Source organism: Miniopterus natalensis, chromosome 16 (genome assembly GCF_054644295.1).
Source record: "Miniopterus natalensis isolate mMinNat1 chromosome 16, mMinNat1.hap1, whole genome shotgun sequence".
In the NCBI taxonomy this organism is placed as follows: domain Eukaryota; kingdom Metazoa; phylum Chordata; class Mammalia; order Chiroptera; family Miniopteridae; genus Miniopterus; species Miniopterus natalensis.
In genome coordinates this window covers 13,627,766-13,642,439 of record NC_142096.1, presented here as the reverse complement: position 1 = coordinate 13,642,439, position 14,674 = coordinate 13,627,766, and the positions used below count along the sequence as shown (strand labels likewise).

General features: G+C 38.8%; 1 protein-coding gene across 1 annotated transcript in view; it reads left to right on the top strand.

The window, feature by feature from the left end:
• EIF3H (eukaryotic translation initiation factor 3 subunit H) overlaps positions 1-14,062 on the top strand; it is a 68,189-nt gene extending 54,127 nt beyond the window's left edge. Inside the window, exons 4-8 of the mRNA XM_016207782.2 lie at positions 875-974; positions 2,179-2,328; positions 7,857-7,977; positions 9,930-10,062; positions 11,437-14,062. Coding sequence (XP_016063268.2) covers positions 875-974; positions 2,179-2,328; positions 7,857-7,977; positions 9,930-10,062; positions 11,437-11,534 — 602 coding nt within the window. The 3' untranslated portion in view covers positions 11,535-14,062. The remainder of the gene's footprint in view (positions 1-874; positions 975-2,178; positions 2,329-7,856; positions 7,978-9,929; positions 10,063-11,436) is intronic.
• Positions 14,063-14,674: the final 612 nt, after the last annotated feature.

Genomic DNA, 14,674 nt, shown 5'->3' with positions numbered 1-14,674 from the left:
TAACGTCCTGAGTATCTGTCAGAAAAAATACTAATGAATACGATCAATCTTATGAGCTGCCCCAAAATTGTTTCAGTATGTTAACAATTGGATTACAGTAAAGAACAAGTTGTTAAAGTGTACTTATATTGGCTGGAAACATTGCATCATCAGACCTTGATGAATTTTCCACTTGTTTCAATCTATTTTGGTTTTCATTTTATCACCTATTGCTAAAAGTTTCACTGTGTTAAGTTTCAGACAACATGAATGTTAACACAGGTTTTAGGCGAATATTGGCATGCCGGAGCCGTTATCATGCAGCAAGTGCTAAGCTCCCTTACTCGTGGACTGTTGAAGCACTTAGTTTTGACAAAATGAGTTTCTCTAAAACTAAAAGGACACTTTTGTCATAGCACTTTGACTTTAGTGATTTAAAAAAAAATCTGCTTTAACCAAGAAATTTTAATAGTGGATATTAGCATGGGTAAGTTTTGTTTGTAGGGCTGTTCATTTAAATTAGTTGACTGAGGAACCACACAAATGCATGCAGTGAATTTTAATATTTAATATTCATCAGTATTTTCCTTCTAGTTACAACAGATGGATATAAGATATATAGGACATATCATACATTAATTGTCATCATGATGACTGGTTCCAGCTGTGGAAGTTACTCTGCCTATTACAAGTGGGGTGATAGGCCCCTCCGTTTCCACTTCCTGTTTGCTCTGCTGGTTTGAATCTGTTTCACATTGTGCTCTGATTATTTATTTTGATCTTCGTTTTGAAAAGATTATGTGCTAAGTAACAGAATGTACCTAGAACCCGTGTCAATCAATCGCTGGTAGTGACAAAATCCTTAGTACATTTTTTTCTCTTTTTCTCATTTGAGATCCCATAAAAACTGCCCAGGGGTCTCTCTCACTGAAGGCATACAGACTGACTCCTAAACTGATGGAAGTTTGTAAAGAGAAAGACTTTTCTCCTGAAGCGTAAGTGTTCGGGGGCCTATAAGGCATACAGTAGAGGACTGGGTGTGTTTCTTTTAAGACTTTAGTTTGTGACATTTATTGAATCCTCCGTGGTGTGGTAATACTTTTGCTATGTGGATGGTAGAAGTTTTCTGCATGGCCGAGTGCTACTTGATTTCTCCCTTTCCATGTTTAAACTGTTCTTTATGGAATGTCTCATATGTTGTTCCTCACCAAGGGCGAATTCAGTTGGAATGGGCATTAATTAGCTACTGGGTTTGAAGAAATAAGGGATTAAAATAAAGGGAGATGGACTGAACAATCAGCAGCTATCAGATTGTAAACTCTGTGTCAGTCCGGTTGTGAGCTGTATGTCTTATTTTCTGAGCTATTTCATGGTGGGGGGGCAGGGGAGATAACATTTTAAGGATTCAGTAAGGAATGTGGCTTATTGGAAATGTTATAGGTGACAAGTATGCATAGAATTAATCAATAAAGCTCTTTTGTGATCCTACACAATGGCATTGGAATATTTATGTTAAATTTTTAGAGAAATACTCCAAATTCTTTCATTTTCTGTTTATTATAGGAATTCTTATTTCTTATTAAAGTTAGTGGCTTTAACTTCATGTAGGACAGACAGATGGTTCATTGCTAGTTTCCCTTTTGAAATTAAGGGAAAGGAATTTAAAAAGAAAAGCTAACTCATGAAGAGTCTCTAGATATGGTAACTGTAACTGAACTATGAGAAGTTGCATTCTTGCTGAGTTCTGAAGCATTGAATGTGCAGTGTTCTGTGAGTAGCATTCTGCTAGTTGTTAATCTCTTCAATTCAGTAGACTTTTAAAATCAAGTTGCCAAGAACTTGAGTATTTCTTTTTTCTAGCTATTTATTTTAAATGTTTTAGAGATTATATAGCATAACTTCCTGTGACATTTACATTTTATTATCAATGGCATTTTGAAGATACCTGATTATAAAGAAAGAATTGTTTCTTTTGCCAAGAATCTTATTTTCTGGGCTTGTAGCTCAAACTCAGATCATTTTCAGTTATTCAAATCTCTCGAGTTATGCTCGACTGTAAAACATTTTCTTCCATTCTAGAGAGTACTAATGAAACAAAGATCCTGGAGAGGGCTTGTAATTAGGGGAAAATGTATGAAATAGTCAATTTAACATTTACTTCTGACCGCCAGACTAAAGTATTTTTAACACGCTTCACAGATTGAAAAAGGGAAGTATCACCTTCGAGCACATGTTTGAAGAGGTGCCGATTGTAATTAAAAATTCACATCTGATCAACGTCCTAATGTGGGAGCTTGAGAAGAAGTCTGCTGTAGCAGATAAACATGAATTGCTCAGTCTTGCTAGCAGGTAAGAGGCCCTGCCTCATGAAAAGTCCCTTTTTATCACTTTCTGCAAAAAGACTCTAACCTACAAAACAAGAAAAAAATTACTTAAGCACATTTTGAGGTTACTAAGACAAGTAACAACATGTAGTACTTGTCCTGCCTTTCTAAGATCCCAGGAAAAAAAACGCTGAACTGATAAAGTGAGACAGTATTTGAATACTAATAGCTCCTCTTCTCGGAACCCTCTGCTGCCTTTGCTGGATCCTTTTTGCTCTGATAAGATAAATGCCCACAGGGGAGGATTTTGTATTTGGCTCAGCATTATTTATTGTACACTGCCCTCAGAGGCTTATGGTATTACGTCTGGATATTTAATAATGCTCGGGAGAAAAACAAAAGTACTTTTTTGTTTTACTGGTGGTACTTTCCCCTCTTCAGATGCAGACTTTATTAGCAGAAAACTTCCCGTTTGAATTTCCAACTGAACTTAGAATTTTCTGGACCTGGCACTCTTGCTATCTTCTGCAGTGGTGACATAATTTCCTGTGGCTGCTTTGGCTATCTGGTTGCTAAGATTATTTATGATATTGGTAAAATGCTGACTGAAGTGTCCCAAAACAGATTGTTTCCTTTATGGAATTACTGTGTCGTTCCCCCCCCACCCCCATTTATTCTCTTAACAGAAGAATGAATAGATTCCTATATATAACTTCTGGTCAAAGCCCTTCAGGCTTGATGTTAGTGATGGTTTTGTGGTGGGTGAAGGCTAACAGCAGACCCATAGAATGAAATTAAATGGACAGAGTTGGTTGTCAGTCAATATGCATTTGTTGAAATGCTGAAAGAAACAAAGTGTGTTTTCTTAAGCAACCAGTTTGAAACAGAAGCTTGATTATTGATCAGATTCCCAGTTATCCCAGATAGAATTGTGTACAACAGAACAATGTCAGATTCACCGTAAGACAAGCGGGATGAACCCAGAAGACCAGAGAGCCCAGTGTCTTCTCCAGGCTCTGGATGGGGAGAACTGTGGTTGAAGTGCCACCTTTCATGGCATGAATGCACCACAGAGGCCAAGAAAGTCTTTTCAGGGGAAGGAGAAGGAAATGGGATAGTAAACGGAGTGCTAAGTGAGGCAGCCAGGTTGCAAGGCTAATTTGGCACTAAAGAATGTACTGTGTAACTGCAAACATATTCATAGTAGTTCTTTAATTCGTCTCTTTAAGAAGGTTGTATTTTTCTTTACTGCTTTTACAGACCCACTCGGCACACCTGTATTTAAAGCTTGGGGCTAAGAACCTTTTTCAGCAATGCAGGGTTACAATTTGATGAATTAAGTATATAGTTATATAAAAATTTTAAATTTACTACGTGAAAGCTTTTGCTTATATAATTTATGTCTTCACCTTTTCCCAAGCTTCCTTTATTGAGCATACAAAACACATATAGCCCTGCTGTGCTTTAACATTACCAGTGAGCTGGCCTGTGATATCTGTTTGTCTAAAACATCAGTTATAATGGCCAAGAAAACATTCCCAATTTGCCATAGCTGCTAAGATCTAGACAGATACTTTATTATAATATTTGTCTTCTGTATTTTACGGGAAATAGGAAGAGAGGCCCTTTGCTCTCCGTGTTATTTTAGGGGAAAATTGGTGTTCCTGTTGGGAGAAAAACATGAAACAACCTTGAAGCAGAGCTTACACCAATGGACTGTTACATTGACCCAAACTGATAATACTACTTTAAAAACTTTGTTCATCTCAAATTTTAATTTATAACATTAGGCCAGTTGCCATAAACTTTTTTCTAAGAAAATCTGCGTCAGAAATCATTCTTAAGTAGCTCCTTAAACATTTTACTTGGTCTTGCTTTTCACAACCCACATGTGGATGCCAGTTCTTTGATTTACCTGACAAATTTGTCTGTGCTATGAATAAAACATACTACAGTCCCTTTCATTAAAAAAATTCTAACTTTTAATTTTATTAGATGAAAGTTCTAGTAATGGCTATTTTATAACAGCTTTTATTAATTTTTTAAAAATGTGTTACATAAGCCTTTAGCTTTGCACACATGAAAAAAAAATATTTTATTTCCTTTTTTAAAAAGTAAACGAAGGGTAGGTATCATACGTTAAGGATAATAAGGATAAATTAGTGCCCTAGCCAGAGCCCACTTATCACTGCATGTCTTGGCTGACATCTGTTTAAGTTATCTGTGTTCAGTTCTTTGTTTCCTTGGCAATAAAAGAAAAGGCCATTTTATTGAAACTCCTAACAATAACTCCCTGTTTCAGTATTCTAGTTGAACTGGTACTGAAAAGATCCCCATAAAATTGCCCTTGGTAATGGGCCTGTGATTTCCTGATATCTGTGAAGTAGTTATGTATTACACTTAATTTCTTTTGCATTACAAGGAATATTGTGCAGATTTTTGAGTCTTTTGTTTATTTGTGTTCTTTCACTATAATTCTGTATACCTATAATACATAATAATAGTACTTTAAAGACATTTTTGGTGGAGAGGAAGGGTCTCTTCTAGTAATACCTTTCTCATTGCTGCAATCAGTATAGTCAGCCTCCAAGATTTAAGCTCTGGGAACAAATACTAGATCTTTCTCTGCAGAGACAGTAATCTGCCTTTGTGGTTTTCTCCACTGTCACTGGGCACCCCTCTTCTCACCTCCCCAGTTGCCTGGTCATAGGATTGATGGTGATCTTTCTCTTTTCTGAATTCCTGTTACACTTAAGGACATAAATGACTATTTAACAACTCTAATCCTATAGTTAATTACAGCATTTCTTGCATTTAATATCATTTTGGGGGCCTCACTTCTTCCCTTGGTGAAAATGAAAGGGTCGGGGCCTTCCATTAGGCCAGTCAATCCTTGCCCCTCCTGCCTTCTCATGATCTGAATTGTTTCTCCGCCCTCCTTCCTCAGATAGCTTCAGTTCCTCTCTGTGCTGGTTCTTTTCTACTGTTTATTGACTTATTTTTCCCAATTGTAGAAAATGTTGAAAATGTTCAGCTATACAGAAAAATTGAAAGAATAAATGATACAGTGAACACCCGCAACCCTTCACCTAGAGTCACCAGTTGTGTATCTTGCCACATTTGCACTGGCTCCCTATCTATATACATAAAAACCATGTACTTTTCCCCCTGAATCGTTTGAAAGAACATTGCACGCATTGACTCTTAACCCCTAAAGACTTGAATGTGCATCTCTTAGGAATAAGGACATTTAAACTTGTTTAAGTCTGTCTCATCTTAAAAAGCAAAGTTACAGAAAGAATATCTTTTGACCCCATGCCAGTATTATCCATTTTCTTTAACCTTTTGCTTCATTTCTTTTTTTTATAGGAAAAATTTTTAATAGAATTTTCTACATGTTGTATGTTTCCTCACTTTCCACTCACTAGGTGTAGTGCTCTGTCCATTCTGTGTTGTTAGAGCTCTCACTAAAGTCACAGAAGACACCTTTATCCCATTCATTAGATTACCAGATGTAATACAGAGTCTTTTAGGTTCTTAAACATTTAATGTGTTGAAAATCTTTCTTCCCGAAATACTTTCTTTGGAGTGTGAAATCTCAGCTCTCCCGGGATACTCCTCACCCCCAACAATGAGCCCTCTTCTGTTCATCCCTTAGCCTCAGCACTCCTGTTCTGGGCGCTTATTATAAACAGAATCAAACAGTAAGTGGCCTTCTATATGTGTTTGCTTTCTCTTGGGGTATTCTTCTAAGTTTCACTCTCATATCAGTGCTGCATTCTTATGACTCAGTAGTATTCTGTTGTACAAATAAAGCACAATTTATCCCTTCACCCTTTGATAAACATTTGGGGTTTTTCCACTTTTTGGCTGTTATGGATAATGCAGCTATTAACATACATGTATAAGCTTTGGTGTGATCATGTTTTCATGGAGTATATACCGAGGTGCAGAACTGCTGGGTCATCTATTAACTCGATGTTTAACTTTTTGAGGAACCATCAAACTGTTTTCCACAGCAGCTGCAGCATTCTTTTTATTCCTACCACAGTGTGTGAGGATTCCAGTTTCTGTACATCCTTGCCAGCAGTCCGCAGTAGACTCTTAACTGATTTCCTGGTTTCTGCTCTCCAGTTTGTTCTCTGCATAGCCAGAGTGGTCATTTTTCTTTTTTTTAAAAATTGATTTTTAGAGAGAGGCAGGGAGGGAGGGAGGGGGAAAGAGAGGGAGGGAGGGAGGTGGAAAGAGGGAGGGAGAGAGGGAGAGGTGAGAAACATCGATTGCTTGCCTCCCACAACCTGGGTATGTGCCCAGTCTGGAATTGAACCTGCCACCTTTTGTTGTATAGGACGACACTCCAACCAGCTCAGCCACAGTGGCCAGGGCCAGAGTGGTCATGTTAGAATTTAAGGCAGCATGTGTCACAGACATGTAGAACTCCAAGGCACCGTCCACACTGTGCTGGGTGCTGTGTGGCACAGCGGCTGACTTCCCTTATGTGCTTCCCTGAGCTCCCTACCGTGTTGCTGTGCTTCAGCCATGCCCACCTCCTCTCTATGTCTAGTTCCCGCCTATCTCAGGCCTGCGGCATGGTGCTTTCTTCCACCTATGTTGCTTCTTGCATGGCTGATTCCTTCTAATCTTTTGCTTTCGGCCTGTCCTCTCCTAAAGAGATATTCCGGCTGTACTACTTAAAGTGTCTGCTTAAAGTGTTGCCCTTTCTTTCTTCCCACCCCCAATCAATTGTAAGCTCTGTGAAGATAGAGACCACGAATGCCTCATTCACAGTTGCCTCCCTGTTTGCTAACACTGAAGTTGGAACGTACTAGGGCTTTTAATGAATGAATGAGTACTGTTTTTGGCTAGTTAATGTCATAGTACACACATGTAGTAGCAGGCCTTACCCTGGCAAGAGATAGTCACAGGCAGAAGTCAGTATGGTGGCCGCTGTCCTAGCTGGGGCATCAGTGATATGCATTAGCATCATGTTATAAGAAGATTTTGGTAAATGAGCTGCAGTGGAAATTTCTGGAGAGGAAAAAAAAGTATGATTGAATGTACTACAGATTCTAGGAAGGGCAAGAGGAAAGGAGCCCGCTTTCTTGCTTCACTCTGCTTTACAGAATAAATGCCGCTATTGCTCTTTTAGAACCTGCTAGATATGTGCCAGAAGTCCTAGTCTGTTTGCATGATTCTTTCTTTCTATGGCCACCGATTTAAATGTTCTGGGGCACAGTTTGGGGGAGGGGATGCTAATGGAAAGAGCTTAGGAGTACTGAACTTTGGTTGTGAAGAGAGTATACATTGTAGATATCCTGCCAGTTCCTACCCTGATGTGTGTGTGCTCTGACAGTGAGGAATGGAGCTGTTTCAGACATGGAAGGCTGAATGACAAGCTGACTGAGTCTTTCCTCTGCCCTTGCTTTCATGTGTACTGTGCTCTCATTCTTTTAGCAAATGGTGGATCAGTGTAGTATCTTGGAACTCTTCAGAGCAGCGTCAGAGCTAGAACTTTAAAGCGCGACACGTCATTATATTTACTTTACGTTTCAGCAATCATTTGGGGAAGACTCTCCAGTTGCTGATGGACAGAGTGGATGAGATGAGCCAGGATATAGTTAAATATAATACGTACATGAGAAATACAAGTAAGCAGCAGCAGCAGAAACACCAGGTTGGTATCTTGGAAAAATTCAACAGACAATTCGTTTCCATGTACGGTGCTCAAGAGTCATCTTCAAAGTGACCTAAATGACCTCTGATAAAGCACTGACTGTTAGCTAGTAGCTCTGTATCATGTTTAAAAAAAGTATTCCATATGTAGTATGTTCCTAACATTATTTACAAGTTATACTTAAAAATAACCTGCCCTAAAGAGAGCTAGTATATAAGCTCAGGTTGTAAGGCCAAGGTTATGCAAATAAGAGTTACATTTATTGAGAAAATCAGAGGCAGAGAGATTCTAGAGTGTCACAGCTCATTTCTTTACTAACTATAATTGGTTTGGTAGTGGCTCATTGCAGCATAGTTAGCAATCTTCAGTTCATTTAAAAAACTGAGCAATTGTGATTAAGAGCAAGCAATTTTGATAGGAAATAATAGACCAACTGCTGTGAAATAGATGGTATAATACAGATAAAAACCCTAGAATTACCTGAAGATTCTCATATGCACATATACTGCTATGGCCATTTAACTTTTTCTTTATTAGCGTTGCCTGAAGGCCACATGATTTTCTCAGTTCCTGGAATATTGTTTCTGGGCTATGTTGCTCTGAAATGTTCTTAACATTTGATTCATAGATAAGTGGATTCCAGAATGTTTATATGGGAAAGTGTTTGTGTATGCCTACTTTGTGTTCATTAAAATGTACTTCAAACTAGATGTTAACAGTAGAATTCTAAGCACAACCAAGTGATTCTGAGAATGTTGTAGTAAAAAAATTTTTTATATCAGTGTTCATTTATTTAGTGAAATTTAAAATTCTTTACTTAGAATTGTAAACACACATATAAATCTATAAAGTATTTTAACTGAAAAAATGGTGGTGAAGATGGTGATGGTGCAGATCTGATAAGCTGGGGGAAAAAACCCCAAAACAAAACCCCACTTTATTGTTTGTTCTGCTGGTTCTTCCTTTCGTTAAAGGACTCAACCTGGGACATCCAGTTGAAAACCTGTTGCTGAGGAGATAGTTGATTCTGGAAACCAGTCTTACAGATACTTTTCAGAATTCTAATGTCTTAAATTTGCATTCGATATTTATCCTTACTTACCATTCGTAGCCCGTAGTAAGTATAGGAACCTTTGCAAGTGACTCTTCTAGTTTAGGAAGAACTGCCATTTCCCTTGGTTTGCAGGACTCCAAGAACTTAAAATTTGTGCTAGCCTTGTTTGGTTTCTCATTACCTGACCTTTTAAGGCTATGTGTGGGATGCTATTTTCCCCTGCTTTTGTAAGCAGTCCACAACTATTAGCTCTTGATTGTAATTTGACTCATAAGTTTGTAGGTGATCTATACCTTTATAGATCCCCACCTTCTCTCCAGAGGATCATAGGAATCCAGAGTTTGAAAGTTTTGGAAGCATTATCTAAGCTAATATTCATTCTTAGCTCTAGACCTAAAGCACAGGTTTATCTGTTGTTAATAGTAATAGCAGTTACTATTATAATAATAGTGATGATGGCGTTAGAATAACATAATAATAACATCATCAGTATTGTTTTTATGTTGGTCAGTAGGGATAAAGCTGAAAGAATTCCCCAATGTGGTAGTTCCATTACTTAGTTCTGAAAGATGACTTGCACTTGTAATGCTACATTTATCCCATTGTCATAAATGGTCATGGTCCTCCCTTCTCCTTGGAGTTAATCCTGCGCTGCTTTGCCTTGTAAGCCTCCTGTTTCTCACATAACCAGTCTTGTTTTTCCAAATTGTTACAGACTTTTAGAACTCAGAGTGACACTGAAGTTTACAGCAAAGGAATTTTCTTCTACTGTTGCAATATTTAGCCTCTTAGAACCAAGGGTTATCCTTATAAAACAGATCAGAATTCAGAGCAGTGGGGTTTTGCGAATTGCATAAGTGAGGGAGTCTTTACCAGATCCTTTGCCTTTGACGTGTAGTATCAGCAGCGACGCCAGCAGGAGAACATGCAGCGCCAGAGTCGTGGAGAACCTCCCCTCCCCGAGGAGGACCTGTCCAAACTCTTCAAGCCTCTGCAGCCCCCAGCCAGGATGGATTCGCTGCTCATTGCAGGTACTGTTAGCCAGTGCACGTGGCCGGTTTCTCTGTTCGTTAGAAAGCAAGTGGCAGTGAGATATTTGAAAAAACAAAGTATACTTCATAAAAGCTAGTGTGCTTAAAATGGTTGAATGACAAATATGAGTCTAGTACCTATAATTTCTGAAATTTAAGAATTTGCTAGTCTGTTATTTTCCAGTCCGTTCAGTGCTTCACTGTGTGTTTATCTGAACATTTTTGAGATGGTATTATAAACTTTCTAAAATGGGAAGGTTTTATTTGTGTTATCTTTCATGGAAAGTAAGAAAATATTTTTACAGTCTCATGATGCAGAAGATCACTGAGCCCGGCCCTTTGCTGCTTGCGTTCTAGCACTGCACTGAGCCCACGTCTGTGTGTGGGTGTTTAAACTGAGTTCAGTTTTCTGACTCAACAGTGTTTCCCTTACTTTGACTTAAATTGTAGCAACATGAATGCAATTCTTGATGGACTTTCTCTGGGGATAATTAACATTTAACACCTCCTTTAAGTGGTAGAGATTTTATTTCCTACACTAGGACTTGATTTTGAATATATTACATTCATGAGCTTATTAGCTATAAATACCTTATTTCTATATAAATGTTGTTAAATACTGTTTGATTCAATTAGCCAGTTGTCTGTGATGCATTTATTAGAGTGAAAATCCTACTCAAAGGAAAGCTGATCTTCTATAATTTCTATTGATATATTCCTATTGATCTATTTTTAGGATGGGGGAAAAAAATCTAAATTCCACAAACTTTCTAGTACACACATAAATTAAATTTGGGAAACTGAGACATGTTCCTTACTTAAGGTCCAGTGCATGCAGAATTGTATTTCTCATACTTTCAAAAAATATGTAACTGCTGTAGCAGATCAGATAATCAGACTTAAGAGGAGTGATGAAGTCCTTCTTCAGTGGGCTCTGTGCTCCTGCTCTGTCATGGCTTTGGGGGTGGGAGGAGAGCACAGACTGAAAACCACTATGCTTGCTCTTCTGTGGGTCGGGTGAGTTTACAGTTCTTCTACCTGCTAAGGAGACCAGTGCTGTTTTCTGCCTTGTGCAGTGGTTGGTCTGAGCTGTGTAGTTAGTTCATTTTGGTTGACAGCTAATAGGTCCTTAACTGCTGGTTACCTTTTTGAAAGTTGTAGTTTTACTTCTCTGGGTGACCAAGATCGGAAGGTAGCTCAAGAACTAACCCTATCATCCCTTAATGGAAAGTAGAATTGATTCTTACTGCCTCTTACTCAGAACAAGACAAAATACTGGTGGTTCTGTGTTGTGTTGATCTTCTTGTTTGAGTTCCAGGTCATTTTATAATCTGAGGATCATTATGACTCTCTCTCACTTTCCCAAATGCATAGGCCAGATCAATACTTACTGCCAGAACATCAAGGAATTCACTGCCCAGAACTTAGGCAAACTCTTCATGGCCCAGGCTCTCCAAGAACACAACAGCTAAGAAAAGGAAGTTTCCGGAAAAGGAGTTGACGCGGACTCTTGAGATCACATTGGGGAAACTCTTGGAAGAAATAATTTGCATATTGAAAAGTCTTTCTAGCCAATAATAAAATATTAATAAAATAGTCTCAAGTGCTTGCTCATTTGGGTTGAGACTTATGTCTAGCTGCTTGTTTTTGTTTTCTTTCTACCTATTAATTTCCAAAAGATGAAACAGTCTTCACCAGAAGCTTCACCAGGCTCCATCTTCCAAGGTCCATCACCTTCGCTATCTCTGAGCTGCCACATCTCATCCACACACTTAGTACTGCTTGTCCCGACTCCTGACCCAGAGGCCCTGACTCCCACTGTGAATCCTACTACTTCATCGCTCAGGCGCTCCGGAAGCCCAGGCTTCATCCTCTTGCCCCAGCACCCCCACTCCGCAGGCCTGGAATTGCTTGGAATGTTTCCCAGGGGTCCACCTTTTCATTTCTTTTGGTGATTATTGACCAGTCCTCATGCCCGTAGGCCACTGGCACAGGGATTAAACAAAATCACTTTACCAAAGGATTATATTTTGTATGGAAATGAAATTCATTCTGTGTATATTTTTAAATTTAGAACTTCATGTTTACCTTTTCCGTACTATGATATAAAACCCTGCTAAGAGCAGGTTTTTTTGAGTGCAGGAAGAAGATCTGGGAGGACAGTAGTACCTTGGAGAAAAACTGTTTCAGTGATTTGTATTTGGAGGCTCATCAAAGATCCCGCTATTGGTGTAGTGCCACATCCAGATTCACCTGCTGCTTGAGGTGTGCCTGTGATACTCCGGTGACTTGCACCCTGAAGACACCTAGGAGGCTAATCAGAAGGAATGAATAAAGGGTGAGAAGGGTTGAGAACTCTTTTTCAACATTCCTTTGGAAGCGCCATTGTGGCTCTGGGTCAGACAGCCGGATCCATGCCTGGCTCTTCTCCTTTACTGCGTCCTTGGACCAGTTGCTTAACCTCACTTTCCTTGTCCAGATGAGAAGAGAAAAGCAGACGAGCATATTAACCCTATATGGTGGACTGAGTGTTAAAGAAGGTCATTGGGGATTGGGGTAAAGCACACAGCACAGTGGTGGGTGAGTAGCAGGCACTCGGTAAGTATTGTGATAAGGTGGACACTCTATCTATTCAGGCTGTTGGGTTATTAGCAGGATTTTGCTTTTAAAAAGCTCAGCTCCTTGGTCACTCTAGAGTTCAAACATTGCTCACGTGTGTAATTTTCTAGGATAAATTCCTAGAGATGGACTTACTGGTCAAAGGGTATTTAAAATTCTAAGGCTTTTAACCTGTACTGCCAAATATCTTCAAGAAAGGTTATACTGATCTGCACTCTCACCCATGGTGATTTCTTACCCGAATCAACACACATTTGAGTATTACTGCTAGGCAGAGGGGTATTGGCCATGGTCCCTGCCCTTGAGGACTGTGTACTCTATTGATTCATTTCCCTGCATTCTAATGGCCTGGAATTGGAGTATTATTGCAGAGTTGAACAAAGCACCCTTGAAGTAACAGAGCAAAATGAAGAAAAATCAGTTTAAACATAAGCTTAATTACTGTTTTCATCATTGTGTAAGATGAATTTAACAAAATTCAATTATATTTTTTAAAGGTATGATTTTTAAAATTTTTTTTATTTTTTTGGTGTAAATTCCATATGACTTTAGATACCCATAGCTCAGTAATATGTGAGTACATGCTTAATGAAAGATTGCAGTAGTTTCTGAGTTAGGACTTACTGTGGTGGGTAGAACTGTTTAGGAAAATATGTCAATGGGAATTAAATCTACACAGTATGTAGTGTCAGGGAATAGCTTCTGTTCTGCACTTGATTTGAGTGCTATGTTCTGACATTTTTCAGGAACAAATACATGTGGTTCATCTTCTATAAATATTTGCAGTTTCTTTAAGTTGAAATGAGAAAAGCTCATAAACTGAGTACCACGTCTAATAAATCATTCACTTACCCAAGAGCAGAAAAGACAGAGAAGTCTAGTATGTTAATCTAAATGAAAATTATGAACCAAGAAAGTGAAAACACTTGCCATTAACCCCATAATTATTGATAATGCCTTATAAGGTTCTAGAAACAGCATTACTCTTAATTAAAATACCTGAGGGAATGAATCTTTAGACCACCCAAAATACCTTATTCTTTTAATATTGAGGTGAAGTAAAAACTTTTTTCCCCATTTTTGGAAGCTTGGAAACTGAAATGTAGTTATCTAATGTTCTCATGATTTATGGAGGTTGTGATTTTTCATTTACAGCATCTAAATATTTCATATGTAGTGTCTTCGACAATGTTACTGCGTTGATCACACTCCTTTTATAACATTCTTTAGAAAGCCTACATTGGCTTTACTATTAAATCGTGCTGGCTTTGAACTCTGGTGTAGATATCAGGATGTTATGAAATAATGTTTTATTTGTGTTGTAAACTCCATTTTTATAGTAAACAGTCCTCATTCAAATAAAATATATACCTTTTATCAATTTTTTTCCTTTCTGTCCTCGCTGGGCATCTTTTGCTATCATGGTTCTGTTGTACAAATGGAGCAAAGGTGCTTAAAGGGACAATACTAAACCGGGGTCAACCCAAATAGCTATAGGGCTTGTTTTAAGCAAACGACTCAAGGTGTCCACCTGTGGAAGGCATGATCAAGTCTTTAGTGTCTTGGAGAGTGCTTTGGTCCATCTCAACAGAGCATCCTCCCTTATTTGGTGTTTATGGGAGGGGCGACAGTGGTCAGTGGATAAGTAAGGGAGGGCAGGGTGCAGGTGTGTGCCTACCAAGTTAATCCTGGAGAAGATGAGGCAAAGCAATGGATGATTTTGGCATCCCATGGCCAAAGGCTGCACAGGAGTCATTAGAACCTGCTTGAGTCTGAGCCTCGGGATGGATTGGAACAGAGTTGATCTGACTCCAAGTTACTCGAGACTGGGCGTGAGTAGATAGACGGAGATCCAGAGCTACTGGGAAGTTACAGTTTATGGGGCAAATGTCTGTGGCCTCATACCCATTGCCTCAAGCCTCTTTTTACATGACACTCCCTATAATGCACCTTCAGCCTGCTCTGCTCCACAGCTACTGGCAGAACCCATTAT